The following is a 27,630-nucleotide window of genomic DNA, read 5'->3' as shown; positions in this document are numbered from 1 at the left end:
GTTGATCTAGGTTTGCGATCTCGGTGCAACCGATTTGAACCATTCGGTCACACCGAGTTGCAACAACTGTATACAGTTTTGCATCTCGGTGCCACCGAGTTGTTCCACTCGGTCACACCGACAGGGTCGGGCTATATATAGTCACGGGCAAAAATTTGGAAATTTCTCCGAACCCCTTCGCCCGCGCGATAGCCTGCTCTGCCAACTTGGTCTCCGGATCGTCTCCTCGCCTCCAGCCGCCTCCAGTCGCTGGTCTCCGTCGCCGTCAACGGAAATTCAACCCCGCCGTTGCCGCCGTAGCGAGTCTCCGCCGAACTAGGGTATGGACTCGATCTTTGTGCTATTCCCCAATCCGATTCTTAGCACATTGTGATCATCATGATTCTTGCCACATTTTTTAAACTTCTATCCAGTCAATGAACTCGTAGATTAGGTCTAATTCAAAAAATTTAGGGTTAGGTTTCCGCCGAAACCATCTCGGACCCACCGAGTTGAAAAACTCGGTCCCACCGATTTGGCTTATGCCATTGCACAAGTGAGACTCGGTCTGACCGAGAATTACTTATCGGTGTGACCGATTTTGGAACTCTGTGAAACCCTAGCAGTCTCGGTGCCACCGAACTGTGACTCGGTCTGACCGAGTTCACTAGTTTAGGTGCCAAAACTGCTTCGGTATCACCGAGTTTAGAAATCGGTAGATCCGAGATGCTTTCAGTGGGAAACTAAAACTAAGTTTTTGAATTATTCTTTTGCAAAAATCTCTGCATTTTGTGATGCTTATCCACTCTATCTCATCTATAACCTATTCACAGGGTCAGCAGTCAGAGTTTGCATCATGTCAGACCAAAGTGATAGCCAGAACTTGTCAGAGCAGCAAGTGCAGATGAGTGAGGGCACTAGTCCCTCAAGTTCCTCAGATGATGGCAGCAGGAGCACCCCTAGCAATCTGCCTAAAACTGCCACAAGACAGAGAAAGAAGAGAACCTCAGACTCAGAAGATGAGGATTATGTGGCAGAAGAGGAAGCAACTTCCAAGAGAGTTGAGCCAGCACAGGGCATAAAACCAGGGATGAAGATCAAAAGGCCAGCAGGCAGGCAGCCTATGTCAAAGGCCAGAGCTTCAACTGAGAAGCCCACTCCCATTGAGCCAGTTGCTGCTGAAGGCAAGAAGAGGAAAGAAAGGGTGAAGAAAACTGTAGCCAGAGTGCTTGGCAAAGCTTCCATCATGGAAGATGAGGAGGAAGAAGAAGAGGTAGCTGCACCAGCACCTAAGGCACCCAAGCTGATGGGTGATGCCATAAGAACAGGGGCAGCTGCTTCCAAGGCCAAGCCAGCTCCAAAGCCAAAACCAAAGAGGAACACAAGAAGCATCCCAGCTACTGAGAAGAACAAGGCCCCAGTGCCTGAAGCTGCAGAAGAAGAAGAAGAGAATGTTCTTAGAAAGCTCAAGCCCAAGATCCCAGACCACAACGATGCTCATCCTGTGGCTGAGGATATGAAACTCAGGAGAGATTCAGGGCTCCGGAAGTGGAGAGAAGCAGACCCGTATGCTTCAAGGAGAAGGACTGCAGTTGACTACAGGTTTCACACCAAGGAGCAGCAAGACTTTTATGAGACAGTGCTGCTAGACAAGAAGCCAATTGTCTGTGATATGAGATGGGTTGATTGGCAATACATCAAGGACGACGAAGAGTACTACCCTGGAGTGTAGGACAGTTTCAAGGCATGTGGAGTAGAGGACTTTGTTGGGCAGAAGCTCACAAAGTGGAACGAGGAACTCATCATGCAGTTCTACTCCACAGCCCATTTCTATCCAGATGGTAGGATTGTATGGATGTCAGAGGATACGAGGTACCAGTCTACAGTTGCTGAATGGGCTCAGCTGATTAATGCCCCAGAAGAGCATGACGATGACTTGGACATTTATGCCAAGAAGAAGATGGACCACAACTCAATGTCAAACATGTACAAGGAGATTCCAAATGAAGCACTTGATACGTTCAAGTTTGGCTCAGTACACTATCTTCTGTCAGGGCTGCCAACCATCAACTGGATTCTTAGGCACACCCTATTGCCCAAGTCTAGAGATCACAAGATGATCAGGGGCCACGCGATCAACTTGCTTCATATCTTTGACGTGCCACAGAAATTCAAAGTCATGAGCCTTATGATTGAAACAATCAAGAGGACAGCAGCAGACCAGAAGAGGAGCTGTGGATATGCCCCATAGATTCAGGAGCTCATCAACTCTAAGATGGGCACGGGCATATACTTATTGGACAAGGAACACCTGCCCATCCGTCCAGACTTTGAAGATAATCAAGTGGTCATGACTGAGAATGAGCCATCATCTGCCCAAGCACAAGCCAAGAAGGAGAAGGCGAGGAAGGAGAAAGCTGCCAAGATGACTACTCAAGAGGAGGCATCTGAATATTTCCTGAAAACCAAACAAGAGCAGCTTGGTTACTTGATTGCATCCTCCCTGCGGATTGAGCAAGGACTAGCCACCCTAACTCAGAACCAGGCAAGCTTAGAGAGGATCATGGAACAAAAGTTCTATGACTTGGATGTCAAAGTGACAGAGACTCAGACTGCAGTGGAGCAGCTCCAGGATGACATGCAGGAGAGGAGAGGCAAGACTACAACTGATGCCTTTGCCAGAGTGCCACGAGGTCCGAGGTCGTCTGTAGTGCCAGTTGTTGACCCCAGAGCCACCACGTCTGCACCAGCTACAGCCTCAGTTCCACCAGCTCTAGCGTCCACTTCAGCCTCGACTCCGACCACGTCTACAGAAGGCTTCGTCCTTGGAGTGCTCCGGACTCCACCACCACCTGAAGATCAAGCATGAGTGTCGACTTAGCACTCTGCATTTTCTAGGAACTTTTTGGTAACTTGTTGCCAAAGGGGGAGAAAATGTATAGATCATAGGCTTCGAGAGAGAGTGTTGCTTTTATTCTCTCTTGTTTTATTTGGTGGTTTTTCGAACTTTGTTTGCTTTTGTGTGAGATACTATGTCATTGCTCGTGAGACATTGATGATCATGTGTTTGATCATAAGCTACACTTAATGTTTGCTTAATATTATCATCTTATCTATCTTATGTGATCATTCACTATTCTTGGTGATGAGTGCATGTATTTCATTCTTATCATTTTAAGCGCTCCACCAAGATGTATGTGACATGGAAGAGTAACCCATGACTCTAACTCTTTGTGCATTTGCAGTCCAAAGCAAATTTTAAATATGCACAAATTTAGGGGGAGCTCTTACTTGTCACATACTTCTCAAAGCGACGATATATTTCATGCTTATTATCATTTGTCGAAGCTTTGATCTATATGTTGTCATCAATTATCAAAAAGGGGGAGATTGAAAGTGCAACTATCCCTAGGTGGTTTTGGTAATTCATAACAACATATAGCTCATTGAGCTAATGCTATTCCAAGATGACTATTTCAGGAAAGCTCAATGATTGGCATGGCATGGATGTGAAAGTGGAACCCTCAAAATGCTAAGGACAAAGGATTGGCTCAAGCTCAAAAGCTCAAGACTCTTCATTTTACATTTTAGTGATCCAAGATCACATTGAGTCTTTAGGAAAAGCCAATACTATCAAGGAGGGATGAGGTGTTGCTTAATGAGCCTCTTGCTTCATGTTCTTAGTGATATGCTCCAAAACCCTCAACTACTTTCCCATATCCACATATGACTTAAACCCTAAGCCAAAATTGGTCCTACCGATTCTTTCTATCCGGCGCCACCGAGTTTCACTTGTCATAAGCCACTGCCAAACCCTAGCAATTCGGTTCTACCGATAGGGATCTCGGTCTCACCGAGATGGGATTGCAGACTCTCTGTTTCCCTTTTGTAACTTTTCGGTCTCACCGAAAGAGCGAATCGGTCCCACCGAGATTGCAATGTAAATTCAGTGTTTCCCCTTTGTAACTTTTCGGTCTCACCGAAAGAGCAAATCGGTCCCACCGAGTTTGCCTGACCAACTCTCTGGTTAGCTAATTACCAAATTCGGTCTCACCGAGTTTGTGTAATCGGTCTCACCGAGATTACGCTATGCCCAAACCCTAACCATATCGGTCCTACCGAGTTGCATGTCAGTCCCACCGAAAATCTCTAACGGTCACTAGGTTTACATTTTTGGTCCGACCGAGTTTGTGATTCGGTCCCACCGAGATTGGAAAACTGTGTGTAACGGTTGGATTTTGTGTGGAGGCTATATATACCCCTCCACCTCCTCTTCATTCGAAGAGAGAGCCATCAGAACACACACACCATTCCAACTCATATGTTCTGAGAGAGAACCACCTACTCATGTGTTGAGACCAAGATATTCCATTCCTACCATATGAATCTTGATCTCTAGCCTCTCCAAGTTGCTTTCCACTCAAATCTTCTTTCCACAAAATCCAAATCCTATGAGAGAGAGTTGAGTGTTGGGGAGACTATCATTTGAAGCACAAGAGCAAGGAGTTCATTACCTACACACCATTTGTTACTTCTTGGAGAGTGGTGTCTCCTAGATTGGCTAGGTGTCACTTGGGAGCCTCCGACAAGATTGTGGAGTTGAACCAAGGAGTTTGTAAGGGCAAGGAGATCGCCTACTTCGTGAAGATCTACCGCTAGTGAGGCAAGTCCTATGTGGGCGATGGCCATGGTGGGATAGACAAGGTTGCTTCTTCGTGGACCCTTTGTGGGTGGTTGCTTCTTCGTGGAGAGCAGTGGCTTATGACAAGTGAAACTCGGTGGCGCCGGATAGAAAGAATCGGTAGGACCGAGTTTGGCTTAGGGTTTAGGTCATATGTGGATATGGGAAAGTAGTTGAGGGTTTTGGAGCATATCACTAAGCACATGAAGCAAGAGGCTCATTAAGCAACACCTCATCCCTCCTTGATAGTATTGGCTTTTCCTAAAGACTCAATGTGATCTTGGATCACTAAAATATAAAATGAAGAGTCTTGAGCTTTTGAGCTTGAGCCAATCCTTTGTCCTTAGCATTTTGAGGGTTCCACTTTCACATCCATGCCATGCCAATCATTGAGCTTTCCTGAAATAATCATCTGGGAATAGCATTAGCTCAATGAGCTATATGTTGTTATGAATTACCAAAACCACCTAGGGATAGTTGCACTTTCACATAGCTCTGTCCTCGGCTCGGCTCGGCTCATTCCTGCAACCCGCGGCGTGGCGCGTCATGACAAGGCGAGCGTGGAGGAGCGCGCGTGTAGGTCTTCTCTTCTCATGCTTATATAAATGATAGAAGAGCTCACCTTATAAAAAGGGGTAACTCTGTCTCAATTTATGGGATGAGACTAAATTTTAATCTCACTCACACCACTCACATGTGTGCATGAATGGGCCAAGAGAACTTCAGAATTGGGTAATGTTTACACCCGGCGCACCGGCCGAGTCATTCCGCCGGACTCGCGTGGGCCACGCGATCCAACTGGATTGAAGCGACCAGAGAGACGTGGTTTCTTCGTCCACCTCGCAGGAAAAAACAAAGAAAAAGAAAGGACGCCCACGCTGCCCGCACTTGTCGACCTCCTGCACGGCCGCGCCAGACGCGCTCGTCGGCCTCCTGCACTGCACGCGCTCACCGCGCTCGTCGGCCTCCTGCGGGGCCGCGCTGCACGCGCTCACCGCGCTAGCCGGCCTCCTGCGTGGCCGCGCCACACACGCTCGTCGGCCACCAGTGTCCCCAACCTCGATTTCTGTTGGTCGCGCCAGCGTGCCGCTTTGACCCGAGGTTGTTCTCGTTGCAGATCTGGCCACAGCTCTTGCAGAGCGGAGGCACCCCGTCTCCGGCATCGTTTTGTTCTCATCGTCATCACAGCCCCTAGTCATGTCCGTTGTAGCACCGGATTGTAGCAAACCACGCCACCGATTTAGTCGGTTGTAGCATAACTCGACATTGGTTGTAGCTGGTTGGAGAAGCAGGCAAAAAGACACTGTCGATTTGCAAACATGACGCCGGTTGTAGCAAATCGAGGAGCCGATTATACCAAACCACGGCACCGGTTGTAGCAAAACAAGAAGTCGGTTGCAGCAGAGCGGCGACAGATTGTACCAAAAAATAGGATGCCAGATTCTGCGTTGTAGCAAAACATGATGCTCGTTGTAGCAAAATGCGGCGTCGATTGTAGCAAAAATTGAAGCTGGTTGTAGCACGGCGGTGCTGGTTGTAGCAAAGAAGAGAACGGCACCAATTTTTTGCGTTGTAGCAAAACACGATGGCGGTTGTAGCAAAGTGCGACGCAGTGGTAGCAACACGCGACACCAGTTGTAGCAAGGGGTGCGTTGCTGCTGAGACCAGTGTCACTGTTGTCGTCGTAGCATTTCAGAGAAAAGCTGCAACCGGCGACGAGAAAGTTTCAGCCAGCTTCCGAAAAGCTTCAGGGAGAGAACAATGAGCTGAACAATGGCCATCAACTCCAGACGTGGTGTTGGAACCGCTGTGAGGAATGCTACAACCATAGCTTGAAGATGCTGGAACCAAAGACTCAAGGTGTTGCGACTGGACGATCAGTGACGGGAGACGGTGGTATTTTTGCTGGAATCATGGATTTTTTTTGCTGGAACCTTCCCTAATTTTTGCTACCACAGTCTATTTGGTTGGTTTGCTAGAACTAGCGTCTTTTTTTGCTACCATCTATTTTTTTTTGCTGGAACTAACATCCTTAATTGCTACCATCATGTTGATTTTTGCTGGAACCCGTATCAGTTTTTGCTACAAGTAGCCAGCCGAATGCTACAACCGGTAGCTGTTTTTGCTACCATCGTCCTGATTTTTGCTGGAACCAGCATCAGTTTTTGCTATAAGTAGTCAGCCGAATGCTACAACTGGTAGCTGTTTTTGCTACCATCAGCGACGGCCATGGTGTGGCGGCAGCGGCGGCGCCGTTTTTTAGCTGGAACCGGCAAAATCAGTGCTACAACCCTCGAAAGCGGCCGTTTTTGCTGCAACCGTGACAGCGGCAGCTACCACCGGCGACGGTCGTGGCCATTTTTTTGCTGCAACCGACGACCAGAGCAGCTATCTCCAGCGACGGCGGCGGGCCACATTTTTTTGCTGCAACCGGCGACTGCAGCAGTTACCACCGGCGACCGGCACGAGGCAAGTTGTGCAGATTTATCTGAGTGCGGCGACAAGGGAAGACCAGCGGTGGCGCAAGCTGTGGATAGACGAAGCGATCCGTGCGAGAGGGAAGCAGGGACCCGCGAGATCATGCACGTACGATTGGCACGATCGAACGATTGAGAACTGACCGGCCGAAAGTTTCGGCCGGCGGACCGGCGCCCATCACTGCTCTTCGGAATTTTAGTTGGGCTTTGAGCCAAAAGCCCACTAGCAAATTCCAACAGACTGTTGTGCGGCTGTCAGTCTCCCTGGCTGGCACTAGAGAGATTTCCACCCGTTGAGCGTCCTCTCGTGCTTGACGTTGAACTTAGCTTCCTGCTCGCATGCGTAAACCATCTCGCTCTCAAATGTGCCGGTGGCATTTAGTACTATGACACTTGCTTCCTTCTCAAACTCGGTGACTCTGAGGAGCTTATAACCACGCACTGTCTCACTTACCATCGGCATCTAGTGCGCAAGCATGGTTGAGTATCTCATTTCTACAAATCAGTTTCGAATACTTGGGAAAAATGAATTGGAAGCTACAGGTTAGGTATATTTTCTTAAAATTGATACGGTCAAGGACGGCTTGGCATGAGCCGTTCGCTATCTCACAAAACAAAACAATGATACGGGAATCAAAGGCAGATAGCTGAAATCATTTGATATTTGGAATACATACATACATACATACATACATACATACATGATCATCGTTGCCGAGTTTGTGGATCATTAGCTCTTAGAAAGAACAAAAGGGGAAATATGAACATTCCTTAACAGCTTACTGCGCAAGACAGGAAATTACCCAGTGCTGTGCATGCAAGTTGAAGAAAATCAGCTTATGCTATTACAGATGTATACGACTGCTGTGAAATCTGTAGTACATCGATAAATCGTTGATTATCAGCTTGATAGCACCTCCTCAATGGTGACGAAACGGCCTTTCTCGATCGACAATTGGCCAGCCACACCAATTGCAACAGATAGTAAGCCGTCATCCAAGCTGATAGCTGGGCTACATGCACCTTGTGCCCTGATGGCAGACAGGAAATTCAGGTGCTCCAAGTAGCTAGATCCATGGTGAAGCCCCTGGTACCTAAGCAATGTATGTACAGCTCGTTAGATACTACTCGACATGGTAATTTGATGGTAAACCACTCGTCCTAAAGTAAAGGAGTTTTTATTGAAAGCTAGTAAAAGGTCTGAAGTCTCAAATCTAAACCAGTTCTATTTCTTGAAGAATCACTGTTACAATAGATGCTGTATCTCCCATCAGAAGAATCTAATACAGTATTTTCTTAATATTTTGCTATTGAATGTTAAGATCTGGAAAACATTGATATATTGTGACAAAGTAGTACATACTTGATTCGTTCATCTTCGGCCTTCACCGTTACAACTCCATCTCTGCCTCCTGCTCGCTTTCCAACCATCACAATGCCCTCTGGAACAAAAGCCTCGCCCTGTTTGAAAATTCCTATTACAAACAGATACTCCATAAATTGAATTGATATACAAGCCTTACATGTCTAGACTCAGGAGTGCCTAAAGTATGACCTTTTTAATCCTACACAACATTCTAACAGGCTATAGCTAGCACATGGGTTGGGAAGACAGGCAGGTCCATTGTCCTGAAGAAAAGAAACACCCACAGGGCTTGTCCCTCACTCTGATGCAACAACTTGAAGCAAGTTTCGTGAAATCCTAGTAATCGGAGAAATGGACCATCGGCTTCACGAACAGCTTGAACTTCGTTTCACAACGCCTCCCTTTTTATTTGATCCCACCATGTGATAACTGTGTCATGGCTCGTGACATTTGTCTCCTTTCAAGTTCTTAGTTTTGCACAAAGCTAACCCTTTTTCGAGGTGCTACAGTTATCTCCAAGGATTGTGGTAAATATTGATGATTCATTCATAGTAGATTCACCAGTGAACTACAGCCTATCTGAAGACCAGAGCATGCAAAAGGAAGAGCCTAGAGGATGCAATATTACCCAGACAGGCCCCACATTTGATACGGTTCGTACTACATCTGATACGCATCAAATGTAGAGATGCATGCAATATATCACCAAGGACCATTGACGATTCATTCATAATAGATCCACCAGTGAGCTGAGTAGGGGTAAAGGTCCAAGGACCTGTACTACCTTATAGTAACTCTTGGAACTAAGCGATGACATAAATAATAAAACTAAGCCTCAGAGCCTGTCTTAGTAATCAGGGACGAGCCCTCTCGCACCGTCCTTGGACCTTTACCCCTACCTCTATCACCAAGGACCATTACTGAGTTGTGAATTGGCAAAGCCTATGTACAGCCAGTGTATATAATGGCATACTCGTATTTGGCTATAACTTTGTGCAAATCTACACCATTTCATGGCTGGGAAACATATTATGTATCTCCAACAACCATAGAACAAATAATTCCTGTTTTACTTAAATGTGAACATATCTGGGGTTGTACCTTTCCAGTGTCACCAACAACAGAAATTTCCTGCTCATTTTTACTACCTTCAGCAAACATGCAGAGATCAAGCATGCCACGACAGCCATTATCGAATTCTACGATTACATATGCATTATCAATTATATCTGGTACCTGCATCCAGAGAGAATTTCTTAGGAATCAAGCGCCACTGTTTTAACTGAAACATGTCTACTAATATTATAATCAGAAGAGCTCAAAAATTGTTTGATAGCTTGAAATTAATATATCGTAGTCACTTGGAGAGTTCTAATCCCATCCAGTATTTCATAAATCCCAGAATAGAACATGTTAATAAGGAATCCTTATCACTGCACTACTACTTCAGCATCCATATTTTTAACTCCCAAGGCCATAATGAGTAGTACAGTGAAAGGAGAGAGCTTGTAGTCCAACAGTCAATGAACCTGACCTTTCCATCATAAACCTCATCCTTATGGTTAACATCAATAGCTCCAGAAGCCATCACACGAACAGGGTTCGCATCTGCAAACAATCTTATCAAATCAAAAAAGTGGCAGCACTTCTCAACCAGAGTCCCCCCACTGTTGCAATTAAACCTATTCCAGTTGTTCACCTGCAAGGGTTTTAGCAGTTACACACACAAGGAAATTACTCCCTCCGTCACATAATATAAGAGCGTTTTTGACACTAATGTAGTATAAAAAACGTTCTTATATTATGGGACGGAGGGAGTATTAATTATTACAAGTATCATAGATTGGGCTCCCATACCTTAACAAGGAAAGGAAACCGATGTTCACGGATAGCCACCATTTTGACCTGCCCTAGTGTGCCACTTTTAACAATATCTATCAGCTTAGCCACCGGCGGCATATACCGGTATTCTAATCCGACTTGCATGAGTATGTCTGGTCTCTGTTTGGCAGCCTCTATGACCTATACAGGGACACCAAACTTCAGATATCAAAATGAATAAGCTTGCAGAGATTCGGTGGACTGACAAATCGTAATCGTTGGTTTTAATACATCCCTTAAATGGTTAATTATACAGTTGTTTCTCCTCGTATATCAGAAAGGTATATTTTACTTTACAGCAGTTAACAAGCACATTGTATAGCACATCCCTGACTAGAATATGACCTCACCTTCTTGCAGTCCTGTACCGTGGTGCACAGAGGCTTCTCAACAAGAACGTGGTGCGGCTTGGCATAAGAAATGATGTCCATGAGTATCTCAGAGTGTGTCATGTTTGGCGACGACACAACGACGGCGTCACACAGCCCGCTGTCCAGCAACTCGCGGTGACCTGAAAATGTCTTGAAACCTTCTAGTTTTTAGGATTTGGTAACCAACCAAAACTTTGTGGAACAGGTGGTATTTTGAACATTGTTGCCATGCACCTAATACTTCCAACCAAATATAGTTCAGATAGAATCAAAGTACCAACCAAACCTAGCAGATTATGTATGACTGGCTCTACATTCTACATCCAGCAAGGCGGCGGCTATTTGTACTGTCATATACTCATATTCATGTGACTGGAGGCTGTGGCAGGTACCTGGGGAGGTGGCAGGCCAAGCTCTGCAGCGAGGCGGAGGCCAAGGAGGAGGGACTCCGGGTGGGGGTCGGCGAGGCAGGTGACGCAGACGCGGACGGACTGCTCCCGCTCGACTTCTCCGGCGAGGTGAGCGAGGTTGTGGAGGTGCTCCCTCCCCATCATCCCGACCCCAACTATCCCGTACCTCACTTCCGCCGCAGCGGGCGCCATGGCTGCCCCTCCTCCCTCTCGCGCCATCTCCGAAGGAATCTGGACGGGATTTCGAGCGACGAGTGGGCGACAGCGACAGGCAGGAACCACTGGTCAGGGAACTGCTTCGCTATCCCCGACTGTAAGAACTGGTTCTGCTACCAGCCGTTGGATCGTGGTTGGTGGGTAGATGAGCTATCCGCTCTCTGCGCCGCGGGCAAAGGCCGAGTGACAAGGGCAACTTCGACGCAGAGAACCAATTAGGCCAATTCCAACGCGCGACCCAAATGAAAGTCCGTTTTATTCGGATTTCATCTATTTGGCAATGAATCGTGTTCATTCAAATTCGTACAAGTTCACGCTGACCGGCAACACAACCGGCGGCATACATGCCGGCAACAAAGCCAGCGGCCGGCACAGGAGCCAGCTTTTAAAAGATATGTGTTCACGCCAGCAACAAAGCCAGCGACCGACACAGGAGCCAGCCTTCAAAAAGGACCGTCATCGCGGCCGTCGTCTCACCTAGATCTTGTCGTCGCGGGCGAACATCTCTTTCTGCCGGTTCGTGAACCAAGTCTTTCTCTTCGGTGACATGTTGTTCTTGTCGACGATCATGATCGCTAGTGCCACCTCCTTGGCTTTTGTGTCGGCATTGGTGGCCTCGATCTCTAGCTTCTTGAGTTGAGCGGCATCCTCGATGTCAAGCTTCCTCTTCTTCACACCCTCCTTCATGTCAAGCTTCTTCGTTTGAAGATCTAGGTATATCTTCATTTGCTCCTCCCTCCCTTTGCTCTTCCTCTGGTCCCGCATTTTCTTTTGGCTCATCATATCCTCTAAAGTTCCTTGCAAGGCCATAGAAGACGCATCACGCTTCTCGTCGGACTTCGAGCTTGTCTTGCCCCTCGGCCTCTTGAGCACGTCTCCCGCATCAGCCTCGGCCGCCGCCGCCTTTTCTCCCCTCTTCTTCCTACGAGCATTGTATTGGTCCTTGAACTTGGGGCGATCTTTGATGAGCACCCAACAATGTATGAGAGTGAATGACTTGTCTTTGTGTCGGGGCTTGAAGCCTTCTGAAGATTGGAATGTCTACACAATCAAACATGCGGCCAACATGAAAGGATATAGAATGCATGAAACTTAAATGGCATGCCAACATGAATGGACGCATGATGGAAAAGAGAGGGGTTCATACCAAGTCACCAAGGCCTAGGCCGCTCGCGGAACGGGCTTTGATGCTCTCAAGCGCGGCACAATATTTGTTGCATTCTTCTTGGATGAATCCACACCTTTTTTGGATTGAATTGATGTCGCGAGTGCTTGTGAATTGGTAGGGGGAATTTTTTTCGCTCATGAAAGTTCTTGTGAACTATTGTCCAAAAGACCACTCCTTTTTGCTCGGCACCTTTGATTGGATCTTCCTTCCAACTCTCTCAAATCAAAGTGTTTTCGGCTTGGCTATATGATCCCGTGCAAATGCTCTTGCTCCTCTTTTGTGCTTCGGCCTTTTGGGTGAGCTCGTCGATGAAACACAATGGCTCCGCGAAAATGTAGACCTCATCTTCTTCATCTTCACAATACAAGTCATCATCTTCATGCCACGAGTTGCCATGGTTGTCCTCATCGGCATCATCATAGACGCCGAACTGAGAGTCGTCATAGGTACCACGGGCATCTTGGCTTTGGGTTGCGTCGACATCAAAAGGTTGCTCTTGGTCGTCGACGTGGAACGCCTCACCACGGCCCTCGAAGATGACGTTCTGCATGAACGAGGAGTAGTATGGGTCCTCGACCGTCGAGGTCTGCGTCGGCGGTGGCATATTGCCGAACAGCTTGCGGGCGCTGGCAATGTTAGCCGACTCGAACGACCGGGGCTGCTTCCTTTGCGCGTTGATATGTCTCCAATGTATCTATATTTTTTTTATTGTTCCATGCTATTATATTATCTATTTTGGATCTTTTATATGCATTAATATGCTATTTTATATTATTTTGGGACTAACTTATTAACATAGAGCCTACTGTCAGTTTTTGTTTTCCCTTGTTTTTGAATTTTACAGAAAAGGAATGTCAAACGAAGTCCGAACGGAATAAAACTTTACGATGATTTTTTTTGGCCAGAAGACACACGTAGGACTTGAGGAGGAAGTCAGAAGACTCCCGAGGACTCCACAAGCCCTCAGGGCGCGCCCTAGGGGGCGCCCCCGGCTTGTGGGGCCCCCGGAGTCCTCCAACCCTAATCCTTGGCTTATAAATTCAAAAATATTCCCAAACAACTAGAAGCATCCACCAAAATACTTATCTGCCGCCGTAACCTTCTATACCCGTGAGATCTCATCTTGGGACCTTCTTCGGCACCCTACCGGAGGGGGATTCGTGTTGGGGAACGTTGCAGAAAACAAAAAATTTCCTACGGTTTCACCAAGATCCATCTAGGAGTTCATCTAGCAACGAGTAATCGGATTGCATCTACATACCTTTGTAGATCACGCGTGGAAGCGTTCAAAGAACGGGGATGAGGAAGGCGTACTCGACGTGATCCAAATCACCGGAGATCCTAGCGCCGAACGGACGGCATCTCCGCGTTCAACACATGTACGGTCAGCGTAACGTCTCCTCCTTCTTGATCCAGCAAGGGGGAAGGAGAGGTTGAGGAAGATGGCTCCAGCAGCAGCACGACGGCGTGGTGGTGATGGAGCTGCAGTACTCCGACAGGGCTTCGCCAAGCACTATGGAGGAGGAGGAGGTGTTGGAGAGGGAGAGGGAGGCACCAAAGGCAAGGGGTGAGAGGTCCTCCCTTCCCCCCACTATATATAGGGGGCCTAGGGGGGCGCCGGCCCTAGGAGATGCAATCTCCCAGGGGGGCGGCGGCCAAGGGAGGAATCCCTCCTCCCCAAGGCACCTAGGAGCTGCCTTCCCCTTCTAGGACTCTTCCTTTAGGGTTTCCCCCACCCTAGGCGCATGGGCCCTAGGGGGAAGTGGCGCCCCAGCCCACTTTGGGCTGGATCCCTTCCCACTTCAGCCCATGGGGCCCTCCGGGATAGGTGGCCCCACCCGGTGGACCCCCGGGACCCTTCCGGTGGTCCCGATACAATACCGGTGACCCCGAAACTTGTCCCGATGGCCGAAATAGCACTTCCTATATATAATTCTTTACCTCCGGACCATTCCGGAACTCCTCGTGACGTCCGGGATCTCATCCGGGACTCCGAACAACATTCGGGTTACTGCATATACATATCCCTACAACCCTAGCGTCACCGAACCTTAAGTGTGTAGACCCTACGGGTTCGGGGGACATGTAGACATGACCGAGATCGCTCTCCGGTCAATAACCAACAGCGGGATCTGGATACCCATGTTGGCTCCCACACGCTCCTCAATGATCTCATCGGATGAACCACGATGTCGAGGATTCAAACAACCCCGTACACAATTCCCTTTGTCAATCGGTATGTTACTTGCCCGAGATCTGATCGTCGGTATCCCAATACCTCGTTCAATCTCGTTACCGGCAAGTCACTTTACTCGTACCGTAATGCATGATCTCGTGACCAGACACTTGGTCACTTTGAGCTCATTATGATGATGCATTACCGAGTGGGCCCAATGATACCTCTCCGTCATACGGAGTGACAAATCCCAGTCTTGATCCGTGTCAACCCAACAGACACTTTCGGAGATACCCGTAGTATACCTTTATAGTCACCCAGTTACGTTGTGACGTTTGGTACACCCAAAGCACTCCTACGGTATCCGGGAGTTACACGATCTCATGGTCTAAGGAAAGGATACTTGACATTGGAAAACTCTAGCAAACGAACTATACGATCTTGTGCTATGTTTAGGACTGGGTCTAGTCCATCACATCATTCTCCTAATGATGTGATCTCGTTATCAATGACATCCAATGCCCATACTCAGGAAACCATGACTATCCGTTGATCAACGAGCTAGTCAACTAGAGGCTTACTAGGGACATGTTGGTGTCTATTATTCACACATGTATTACGATTTCCGGATAATACAATTATAGCATGAATAAAGACAATTATCATGAACAAGGAAATATAATAATAATGATTTCATTATTGCCTCTAGGGCATATTTCCAACAGTCTCCCACTTGCACTAGAGTCAATAATCTAGTTACATTGTGATGAATCGAACACCCATGGAATTCTGGTGTTGATCATGTTTTGCTCTAGGGAGAGGTTTAGTCAACGGATCTGCTACATTCAGGTCCGTATGCACTTTACAAATATCTATGTCTCCATCTTGAACATTTTCACGAATGGAGTTGAAGCGACGCTTGATGTGCCTTGTCTTCTTGTGAAACCTGGGCTCCTTGGAAAGTGCAATAGCTCCAGTGTTGTCACAGAAGAGCTTGATTGGCCCCGACGCATTGGGTATGACTCCTAGGTCGGTGATGAACTCCTTCACCCAAATTGCTTCATGCGCTGCCTCCGAGGCTGCCATGTACTCTGCTTCACATGTAGATCCCGCCACGACGCTTTGCTTGCAACTGCACCAGCTTACTGCCCCACCATTCAAAATATACACGTATCCGGTTTGTGACTTTGAGTCATCCAGATCTGTGTCGAAGCTAGCGTCGACGTAACCATTTACGACGAGCTCTTCGTCACCTCCATAAATGAGAAACATTTCCTTAGTCCTTTTCAGGTACTTCAGGATATTCTTGACCGCTGTCCAGTGTTCCTTACCGGGATTACTTTGGTACCTTCCTACCAAACTTACGGCAAGGTTTACATCAGGTCTGGTACACAGCATGGCATACATAATAGAACCTATGGCTGAGGCATAGGGGATGACACTCATCTCTATATCTTCTGCCTGGTCGGACATTGAGCTGAGCTCAATTTCACACCTTGCAACACAGGCAAGAACCCTTCTTAGACTGGTCCATATTGAACTTCTTCAATATCTTATCAAGGTATGTGCTTTGTGAAAGACCTATGAGGCGTCTTGATCTATCTTTATAGATCTTGATGCCTAATATATAAGCAGCTTCTCCAAGATCCTTCATTGAAAAACTCTTATTCAAGCAGGCCTTAATGTTGTCCAAGAGTTCTATATCATTTCCCATCAAAAGTATGTCATCTACATATAATATGAGAAATGCTACAGAGCTCCCACTCACTTTCTTGTAAACGCAGGCTTCTCCATAAGTCTGCGTAAACCCAAACGCTTTGATCATCTCATCAAAGCGAATGTTCCAACTCCGAGATGCTTGCACCAGCCCATAAATCGAGCGTTGGAGCTTGCACACCTTGTTAGCATTCTTAGGATCGACAAAACCTTCTGGCTGCATCATATACAATCCTGCATCATATACAATTCTTCCTTAAGGAAACCATTAAGGAATGCCGTTTTGACGTCCATTTGCCATATCTCATAATCATAGAATGCGGCAATTGCTAACATGATTCGGACGGATTTCAGCTTCGCTACCGGTGAGAAAGTCTCATCGTAGTCAACACCTTGAACTTGTCGATAACCCTTAGCGACAAGCCGAGCTTTATAGATGGTCACATTACCATCCGCGTCTGTCTTCTTCTTAAAGATCCATTTATTTTCTATGGCTCGCCGCTCAACGGGCAAGTCAGTCAAAGTCCATACTTCGTTTTCATACATGGATCCTATCTCGGATTTCATGGCTTCTAGCCATTTGTTGGAATCCGGGCCTGCCATCGCTTCTTCATAGTTCGAAGGTTCACCGTTGTCTAACAACATGATTTCCAAGACAGGGTTGCCGTACCACTCTGGTGCGGAACGTGTCCTTGTGGACCTTCATATTTCAGTAGGAGATTGATCAGAAGTATCTTGATCATCATCATAAACTTCCTCTCTAGTCGGTGCAAGCACCTCAGGAACATTTTCTTAAGTTGCGCCATTTTCCGGTTCAAGAGATAATACTTCATCAAGTTCTACTTTCCTCCCACTTACTTCTTTCGAGAGAAACTCTTTCTCTAGAAAGGACCCATTCTTGGCAATAAAGATCTTGCCTTCGGATCTGAGGTAGAAGGTATACCCAATAGTTTCTTTAGGGTATCCTATGAAGACGCATTTTTCCGATTTGGGTTCGAGCTTTTCAGGTTGAAGTTTCTTGACATAAGCATCGCATCCCCAAACTTTTAGAAACGACAGCTTAGGTTTCTTCCCAAACCATAATTCATGCGGTGTCGTCTCAATGGATTTCGACGGAGCCCTATTTAAAGTGAATGCGGCAGTCTCTAAAGCATAGCCCCAAAAAGATAGCGGTAAATCGGTAAGAGACATCATAGATCGCACCATATCTAATAGAGTGCGATTACGACGTTCGGACACACCATTACGCTGATGTGTTCCAGGCGGCGTGAGTTGTGAAACTATTCCACATTTTCTTAAGTGTGTGCCAAACTCGTGACTCAAGTATTCTCCTCCACGATCTGATCGCAGGAACTTGATTTTCCTGTCACGTTGATTCTCAACCTCACTCTGAAATTCTTTGAACTTTTCAAAGGTCTCAGACTTGTGTTTCATTAAGTAGACATACCCATATCTACTCAAGTCATCAGTGAGGGTGAGAACATAACGATAGCCACCGCGGGCCTCAACACTCATTGGACCGCACACATCAGTATGTATGATTTCCAATAAGTTGGTTGCTCGCTCCATTATTCCTGAGAACGGAATCTTGGTCATTTTACCCATGAGGCATGGTTCGCACGTGTCAAATGATTCGTAATCAAGAGACTCTAAAAGTCCATCAGCATGGAGCTTCTTCATGCGTTTGACACCTATGTGACCAAGGCGGAAGTGCCACAAGTATGTGGGACTATCATTATCAATCTTACATCTTTTGGTACTCACACTATGAATATGTGTAGCATTACGCTCGAGATTCATTAAGAATAAACCATTCATCATTGGAGCATGACCATAAAACATATCTCTCATATAAATAGAACAACCATTATTCTCGGATTTAAATGAGTAGCCATCTCGAATTAAACGAGATCCTGATACAATCTTCATGCTCAAAGCTGGCACTAAATAACAATTATTAAGGTTTAAAATTAATCCCACAGGTAAATGTAGAGGTAGCGTGCCGACGGCGATCACATTGACCTTGGAACCATTCCCGACGCGCATCGTCACCTGGTCCTTTGCCAGTCTCCGCTTATTCCGCAGCTCCTGTTTTGAGTTACAAATGTGAGCAACCGCACCAGTATCAAATACCCAGGAGCTACTACGAGTACTGGTAAGGTACACATCAATTACATGTATATCACATATACCTTTCGTTTTGCCGGCCTTCTTGTCCGCTAAGTATTTGGGGCAGTTCTGCTTCCAGTGACCACTTTCCTTGCAATAAAAGCACTCAGTCTCGGGCTTGGGTCCATTCTTTGGCTTCTTCCCGGCAGCTTGCTTGCCGGGCGCGGCAACTCCCTTGCCGTCCTTCTTGAAAGCTTTCTTACCCTTGCCCTTCTTGAACTTAGTGGTTTTATTCACCATCAACACTTGATGTTCCTTTTTGACTTCTACCTCTGCTGATTTCAGCATTGCAAATACTTCAGGAATGGTCTTTTCCATCCCCTGCATATTGAAGTTCATCACAAAGCTTTTGTAGCTTGGTGGAAGCGACTGAAGGATTCTGTCAATGACCGCGTCATCTGGGAGATTAACTCCCAGCCGAGTCAAGCGGTTATGCAACCCAGACATAGTGAGTATGTGCTCACTGACATAACTGTTTTCCTCCATCTTACAGCTGAAGAACTTGTCGGAGACTTGATATCTCTCGACCCGGGCATGAGCTTGGAAAACCATTTTCATCTCCTCGAACATCTCATATGCTCCGTGTCTCTCAAAACGCTTTTGGAGCCCCAGCTCTAAGCTGTAAAGTATGCCGCACTGAACGAGGGAGTAGTCATCGGTACGTGCCTGCCAAGCGTTCATAACGTCTTGTTCTGCAGGGAAAATAGGTGCGTCACCTAGCGGTGCTTGTAGGACATAATCTTTCTTGGCAGCTATGAGGATGATTCTCAGGTTCAGGACCCAGTCCGTGTAGTTGCTGCCATCGTCTTTCAGCTTGGTTTTCTCTAGGAACGCGTTGAAGTTGAGGACTACGTTGGCCATTTGATCTACAAGACATATTGTAAAATATTTAGACTAAGTTCATGATAATTAAGTTCATCTAATCAAATTATTCAATTAACTCCCACTTAGATAGACATCCCTCCTGTAATCTAAGTATAGCATGATCCGAGTTAACTAGGCCGTGTCCGATCATCACGTGAGACGGACTAGTCAACATCAGTGAACATCTTCATGTTGATCGTATCTTCTATACGACTCATGCTCGACCTTTCGGTCTTCTGTGTTCCGAGGCCATGTCTGTACATGCTAGGCTCGTCAAGTCAACCTAAGTGTTTGCATGTGTAAATCTGTCTTACACCCGTTGTATTTGAATGTTAGAATCTAACACCCGATCATCACGTGGTGCTTCGAAACAACGAACTGTCGCAACGGTGCACAGTTAGGGGGAACACTTTCTTGAAATTATTATGAGGGATCATCTTATTTACTACCGTCGTTCTAAGCAAACAAGATGCAAAAACATGATAAACATCACATGCAATCAAATAATAATAGTGACATGATATGGCCAATATCACATAGCTCCTTTGATCTCCATCTTGGGGCTCCATGATCATCTTGTCACCGGCATGACACCATGATCTCCATCATCATGATCTCCATCATCATGATCTCCATCATCATGTCTCCATGAAGTTGCTCGTCAACTATTACTTCTACTACTATGGCTAACACGTTTAGCAATAAAGTAAAGTAAATTACATGGCGTTTCTCAATGACACGCAGGTCATACAAAAAAAATAAAGACAACTCCTATGGCTCCTGCCGGTTGTCATACTCATCGACATGCAAGTCGTGATTCCTATTACAAATAGCATGAACATCTCATACATCACATATATATCATTCATCATTCATCACAACTTTGGCCATATCATATCACAAAGCACTTGCTGCAAAAACAAGTTAGACATCCTCTAATTGTTGTTGCATGTTTTACGTGGCTGAAGTAGGATTCTAGCAAGAACGTTTTCTTACCTACGTGAAAGCCACAACGTGATTTGTCAACTTCTATTTACCCTTCATAAGGACCCTTTTCATCGAATCCGCTCCAACTAAAGTGGGAGAGACAGACACCCGCCAGCCACCTTATGCAACTAGTGCATGTTAGTCGGTGGAACCGGTCTCACGTAAGCGTACGTGTAAGGTTGGTCCGGGCCGCTTCATCCCACAATACCGTTGAAGTAAGATAAGACTAGTAGCGGCAAGAAAGTTGACAACATCAACGCCCACAACAAATTGTGTTCTACTCGTGCAAGAGAACTACGCATAGACCTAGCTCTGATACCACTGTTGGGGAACGTTGCAGAAAACAAAAATTTTCCTACGGTTTCACCAAGATCCATCTAGGAGTTCATCTAGCAACGAGTAATAGGATTGCATCTACATACCTTTGTAGATCATGCGCAGAAGCGTTCAAAGAACGGGGATGAGGAAGGCGTACTCGACGTGATCCAAATCACCGGAGATCCTAGCGCCGAACGGACGGCACCTCCGCGTGTTTGCGTTCAACACACGTACGGTCAGCGTAACGTCTCCTCCTTCTTGATCCAGCAAGGGGGAAGGAGAGGTTGAGGAAGATGGCTCCAGCAGCAGCACGACGGCGTGGTGGTGATGGAGCTGCAGTACTCCGACAGGGCTTCGCCAAGCACTATCGAGAAGGAGGAGGTGTTGGAGAGGGAGAGGGAGGCACCAAAGGCAAGGGGTGAGAGGTCCTCCCTTCCCCCCACTATATATAGGGGGCCTAGGGGGGCGCCGGCCCTAGGAGATGCAATCTCCCAGGGGGGGCGGCGGCCAAGGGAGGAATCCCTCCTCCCCAAGGCACCTAGGAGCTGCCTTCCCCTTCTAGGACTCTTCCTTTAGGGTTTCCCCCACCCTAGGCGCATGGGCCCTAGGGGGAAGTGGCGCCCCAGCCCACTTTGGGCTGGATCCCTTCCCACTTCAGCCCATGGGGCCCTCCGGGATAGGTGGCCCCACCCGGTGGACCCCCAGGACCCTTCCGGTGGTCCCGGTACAATACCGGTGACCCCGAAACTTGTCCCGATGGCCGAAATAGCACTTTCTATATATAATTCTTTACCTCCGGACCATTCCGGAACTCCTCATGACATCCGGGATCTCATCCGGGACTCCGAACAACATTCGGGTTACTGCATATACATATCCCTACAACCCTAGCGTCACCGAACCTTAAGTGTGTAGACCCTACGGGTTCGGGAGACATGTAGACATGACCGAGATCGCTCTCCGGTCAATAACCAACAGCGGGATCTGGATACCCATGTTGGCTCCCACACACTCCTCGATGATCTCATCGGATGAACCACGATGTCGAGGATTCAAACAACCCCATACACAATTCCCTTTGTCAATCGGTATGTTACTTGCCCGAGATCTGATCGTCGGTATCCCAATACCTCGTTCAATCTCGTTACCGACAAGTCACTTTACTCGTACTGTAATGCATGATCTTGTGACCAGACACTTGGTCACTTTGAGCTCATTATGATGATGCATTACCGAGTGGGCCCAGTGATACCTCTCCGTCATACGGAGTGACAAATCCCAGTCTTGATCCGTGTCAACCCAACAGACACTTTCGGAGATACCCGTAGTATACCTTTATAGTCACCCAGTTACGTTGTGACGTTTGGTACACCCAAAGCACTCCTACAGTATCCGGGAGTTACACGATCTCATGGTCTAAGGAAAGGATACTTGACATTGGAAAACTCTAGCAGACGAACTATACGATCTTGTGCTATGTTTAGGATTGGGTCTAGTCCATCACATCATTCTCCTAATGATGTGATCTCGTTATCAATGACATCCAATGCCCATAGTCAGGAAACCATGACTATCCGTTGATCAACGAGCTAGTCAACTAGAGGCTTACTAGGGACATGTTGGTGTCTATTATTCACACATGTATTACGATTTCCGGATAATACAATTATAGCATGAATAAAGACAATTATCATGACAAGGAAATATAATAATAATGGTTTTATTATTGCCTCTAGGGCATATTTCCAACAATTCGATCACGGGGTAGTTTACCACATCAACTCTATTGCCCTTCCGATGAAGCGTTAGTAGTTTACCACAGACCTACGGGTTCATAGCAAGTAGCTAGATGGCTTCTTCTCTCTCTCTCTTTGATCCTCAATATCATGTTCTCCTCGATGTTCTTGAAGATCTATCCAATGTAATCTTCTTTTGCGTTGTGTTTGTCGAGATCCGGTGAATTGTGGATTTATTATCAGATTATCTATGAATATATTTGAATCTTCTCTAAATTCTTATATGCATGATTTGATATATTTGTATTTCTCTTCGAATAATCGGTTTGGTTTGGCCAACTAGATTGGTTTTTCTTGCAATGGAGAGGTGCTTAGTTTTGGGCTCAATCTTGCGGTGTCCTCGCCTAATGATAAAGTAGAGATAGCGAGGCATGTATTTGTATTGTTGTCATCAAGGTTAAAAAGATGGGGTTTTCATCATATTGCTTGAGTTTATCCCTCTACATCATGTCATCTTACTTAAGGCGTTACTCCGTTCTTATGAACTTAATACTCTAGATGCATGTTGGATGTCGGTCGATATGTGAAGTAATAGTAGTAGATGCAGAATCGTTTCGGTCTACTTGATATGGACGTGATGCCTATATGCATAATCATAACTTTGCACTTTTCTATCAATTGCTCGACAGTAATTTGTTCACCCACCGTATTATTTGCCTTCAAGAGAGAGAAGCCTCTAGTGAAACTTATGGCAAACCCACAAGATGGTGTAGGATCGGAAGTATGTGTAGAGGGCGGGTAATTAGACTGCTTACCAAATTTAATGGACCATTTTCCCAATTTTAGTTCTTGGCAGATTTTAGCATTAACTAGCAGGTCAAATAGCACCCTAAACATGCAATTCTAAAGTATACGGAGCGGAAAGTAAAGACATTGCAAGTGAAAGTAGTATAAGAGGGAGTACAATAAGGTGACATAAACAGACTATAAGGAATAAAATATTATATCTTCACTTAGTTAGAGGAGAGAGAAGAGAAGCGGGCTCTTGGTTAGGCTGCTGCCAATGCATGGGTGCTTAGATGTGGTGCTAAGCATATTAAATAGCTTAGCAACTATACTCCCCAATGCATAGGTGCTTAGCTTATGGTTGCTAAGCTTACTTCATTTAATAATTTAGGAACTAAAACTCTTCATCTATTGGTGGGTTTCTTTCCTTCAAATGTTTTGCCTAGGTTCACGCGCTTAGCATTGTTTCTTCCTGGGGTCACCACGCTCATCTCTCTCCTCTTAAATAAATTGCCACATCAGATTTTTTTGCCTACGTGGAAGGCTTAGCACCTGTACAAGGTGGAGCATTAGGAGGGGCCTTAGTAGCCAGCTGCAACACGAGACCCACGACACTTTGTGAGGATATAAGGTGAGCCAACTATTAATAAAGTAGTACACATTTAAAACTTACTATTGTACATGTCGGCTATGTGTTTGGCTCTAGATGACATGGCAACACCTTATAGCCGTCCGTTGGCTGTATTATTAACCATGTTCTAAAGAGATGGATTTAGACCTCCAATGCAAATGGGCTTAGATGAGGTGCTAAGTATATTAAATGTCTTAGCAACTCAAGTCCCCAAAGCAAAGGTGCTAAGCTTTTGGGTGCTAAGCTTCATGCATTTAATTAGTTGTAGACTCAGAATTATGCTTCCACATAGGTACACGTGCTTAGCACTGTTTCTTCCTGGGATCACCATACTACTCTTTCTCTCTCTTCTTAACTAGCATTGCCACATCAGGTTTTTTTGCTTAGTTGACAAGCATTGTGAGGGGCCTTAGAGAATCGTAAATGCAATGATGACATGATGACACAGAAGATTTTTGACCTATGGTTTTGATAGGTAGTGTTATCGTATGTCCACGTTAATTGAGGCTTCGATTTAAAAGATCATGGTTGCACCTGGAGGTCTAGGTGTCTCTCAAAAGATCACAGTTAAATTTTCATAATTCTTTGAAGGCTTGTGCTCTTACTGATCTTGGGTTTTCAGATCACCCGTTCATTTAAAACAAAACAGAAGCTGGCCAACTCCCTTCCAGGGAGCTCCCTCGATTTCAACCTACGTTGGCCGTTCGATCGAGCTCTTTCTGGTCAACCGTTTTCTTTTGGCCATTCGATTGCTTTCTGTTCGCTGACTCCAGTTTCACCCCGCTGTTGTTTTTTTCCACGTCCATGACTGGTGGGCTCTTGTGGCCGCGGTATTGGCTGGGTGAATCCCCGGCGGATGAGAAAGAGCCTATCCTCGCGTACCACGCGTTCGATCCGCGGCTCGCGTCGTGCGTCCGGGGAAGCCGTGGAGGGTGGTTGGACAACGCATGCGCACCCGCTTTGGGTAGTCTCCACGCGCTGATAGATGGTTTCGTGCTGCTTCTGGCCCCGCTCGTCGGCTGCCGTGGCTAGGCTCCTCACAGGATGGGTTGTCGGGTAGGTCATGCGGCGTGCGTCACGGAGGGGCCGCGGTGCGTCGTGCGTCCTCGAGGGCCCGCGCAGGGTGGGCAGGCGCATGTGCACCCGACTTGTGCACACCCCTGCCGCTGCTGCAGTGACATGTGGTCCGGTACTGCTGCTGGTCCCACCCGTCGGTTGCAGCGGCTCCACTACGTGGTCTCGTGGCGTCCCGTCTGGGATTTTCCTGGTCGTGCGCAGCGTGGACTGGCCCGTGCATGCCTGTCGCCTACATCGTGTCTCGCGTCTGGAGACGGGGTGTCCGCTCTGGCCACGCCGCGTCGCATCCAAGTCGTACTGACCGCTTTCTTTTTTTAAGTCGTCTGTGACCGATATTCCGCGTTTCTCTCTCTGTCCGATGGCCCCTGTCCCATTCTGGTCCCGCGCGTCAGCGTCATCTGCCACGCGTCAGCGCGTCCACTTTGAAAGGCGCGGGCTTCTCATTGGGTGGAGCCATTTGCGGGAGGTGTCGTTCAGTGGGCGCCCGTGATTTGCACAGCGTAGTCTTCGATTGGTGGGTGAGATGGACTGACGAATGTACACACCTGCCCTTGCCTCTTCCCACTATGACGGGTGGCCCAGATTAGCGGCTGGTCCCATGAGTCGGTGGGTTACTTATTGATTGGGTCACCCGGGGAACGTGCCAGAGCGGTTTGGGCCAATGTGCCTGTCTCGCGCCGCGCGCGACGTGCGTGCTGCGTCCGCGCTGATTGGTGAAAACCTAGGTTTGACGAGAGATTTCCGCGCCGCCACCTGAACTCCCTCGGACGCGCGCTCCTCTCCTCTCCCCAATCTCCATCTCCATCTCCATCCTCGTCAGCGACGAAACCCACCACCTCCTTCCTCTCCGCCGTGACCCTCCGTTCTCTTCTCCTCCTGTACCTCTCTCATGTCGCCATGCTAGCGCCGAGCACCGCGTCCGCCCAACCCTCTCTGCTGCACAGGAGGCAGGAGGACGAACAACGGCGGTCTGAGCTCCGCTGCCTCCATCACTGTCTCGTCCTCCTCTTGCGCGCCGGCCGACCGGAGGCTGCCTCCCTGGTTCCCCCTGATCTGCGCGGTTGGACCTTCATAGCGTTGTTCAACCACATCCACATGTACGTCTTCTCTCTCTCTTTCTCTCTCTGCGATTCGGGAGGAATGATATGGTCGTGGCTCGCAGGGTGGTATGTGCGAGCGATGACGCCGGTGGCCTGTGGCCAGATATGGAGGCTTAGCTAATGCAGCGGCATGGCAACTTAGGTAAGAAAAGCACATGTTCTTGTTTTGTTCAGTGTGCTTTTTACGCCATACTCCGCCAATATATAAAGAATTTATATTTGATTCATAGACATCCTTGACACCTACGTGTGCGTGTGAGTCCCCTACAAAATCTCTTTATCTCTCTCTCTCTAATTATCTCGTTTTGCCTTTGAGATTGCAGATGCGAGCACTAGTTGTTTGTATAAATGCACAAGGAGGAGTGCTCAGGGGAGGACGATAGTTGTTTGTATAAATGCACAAGGAGGAGTGCTTAGGGGAGGACGATAGATTTCAGGTGTGGTTTCTTAGCAGTACGAGATGCCAAATGTTAGTTAAGCTTATGATTTATGCCTCTTGTTCTTCACATAGGTGTACATGGAGGAGGTGAAGGCGACTACAGAGGAGCTTGCCGTAGCTGCTCACCTGCTCCGGGAATCCTTCTGACAGAAGCACGATGCCATGTCCTAGAGTTTGTTCACGTACTTCTATCTGCCTATAATATATGCTGACAATTATATGTGACTGATTAATTAACCAACGAGAGCAGTTTTTTAGCACCCGGGTGTCTGAACACCCGTTTATCACACCGTCCATGCAGTACCCAGTATATTGAGATATGTGCCAGGCCCCGAACCACCGTTTGGATTAGCAGACTGAGGGAACAATAAATGCAAGTGGTCTTAGATTGGTACTGTTCATTGTAGGCAGACTCTGCCACCGGTCCAGTCAACATCAAAACTGACATGTCAGCCTCCTCTCGAAGCAGGGTTAGACATGCCGGCTCGTGGTTCAAACCAGTGACAAGACCTGACATCCTGTGAAGCAAACCAGCGTCGCAAAAGAACGTAAAATCTACATAGATAAAAAATTCGCCGGTATGCCCAAAGGTCTCCATCAGCAATCTTATTGCATAGATAAAATGTCGAATTAACTTTAAGCAGAGAAGACACAACACTCTACAGCTTACCGTGATTTTCACTTGTATACTATAGTTGTCCACGTGAAAGGCTGGGGTTTCCCACATGTTGCATGGCAGGATACGTCGCATGCACGGCCCATGTCCGGTCTTTTCAATATATATTAATCAGCCTGTCATGTTTACAGGCGAGAGGACCTAGCATCTGCTGCCTAGCCTACCTACCCCTATTCCCTACTTGTCCCTGGGAGCACCTCCATTAGCTTGGTTAAATGTCCTGGATAAAGTTGGCAGCCGCTGCTAAATGACTGATGTTCGGCAGAGCAAGGCACGAATCTCATCAAGGGTGAATGGACAAGATAAAGGGGTGCCGGGACTCCCGGGTGCTACAACACATTTTCGTTAACTAAAACTTGAGAGGTTAAGGACAAGTGTTTTCAAATGAAGGAATATAGTGTACGTG

At 47.0% G+C, this 27,630-nt stretch overlaps 1 protein-coding gene across 2 annotated transcripts; it reads right to left on the bottom strand.

The window, feature by feature from the left end:
* Positions 1-7,779: 7,779 nt before the first annotated feature.
* LOC125520747 (inositol 2-dehydrogenase 2) lies at positions 7,780-11,484 on the bottom strand. 2 transcript variants are annotated; one of them, XM_048685748.1, is made up of 7 exons: positions 11,148-11,482; positions 10,735-10,905; positions 10,361-10,525; positions 10,038-10,202; positions 9,605-9,739; positions 8,501-8,598; positions 7,780-8,231 (listed from the first exon to the last, which is right to left on the bottom strand). In XM_048685748.1, exons 1-7 carry the CDS (start codon positions 11,382-11,384, stop codon positions 8,039-8,041), a joined length of 1,164 nt encoding a protein of 387 aa, XP_048541705.1. In that variant the 5' UTR covers positions 11,385-11,482; the 3' UTR covers positions 7,780-8,038. The 2 variants fall into 2 exon arrangements, with proteins under 2 accessions (XP_048541705.1, XP_048541706.1); XM_048685749.1 differs by lacking the exon at positions 9,605-9,739 and having other exon boundaries at positions 11,148-11,484.
* Between the last annotated feature and the right edge of the window lie 16,146 nt (positions 11,485-27,630).

The sequence above is a fragment of the Triticum urartu genome, chromosome 7, assembly GCF_003073215.2.
Source record: "Triticum urartu cultivar G1812 chromosome 7, Tu2.1, whole genome shotgun sequence".
Classification (NCBI taxonomy): Eukaryota; Viridiplantae; Streptophyta; class Magnoliopsida; order Poales; family Poaceae; genus Triticum; species Triticum urartu.
Note: the sequence above shows the minus strand (reverse complement) of the source record. Positions and strands in the feature narration are given on the sequence as shown.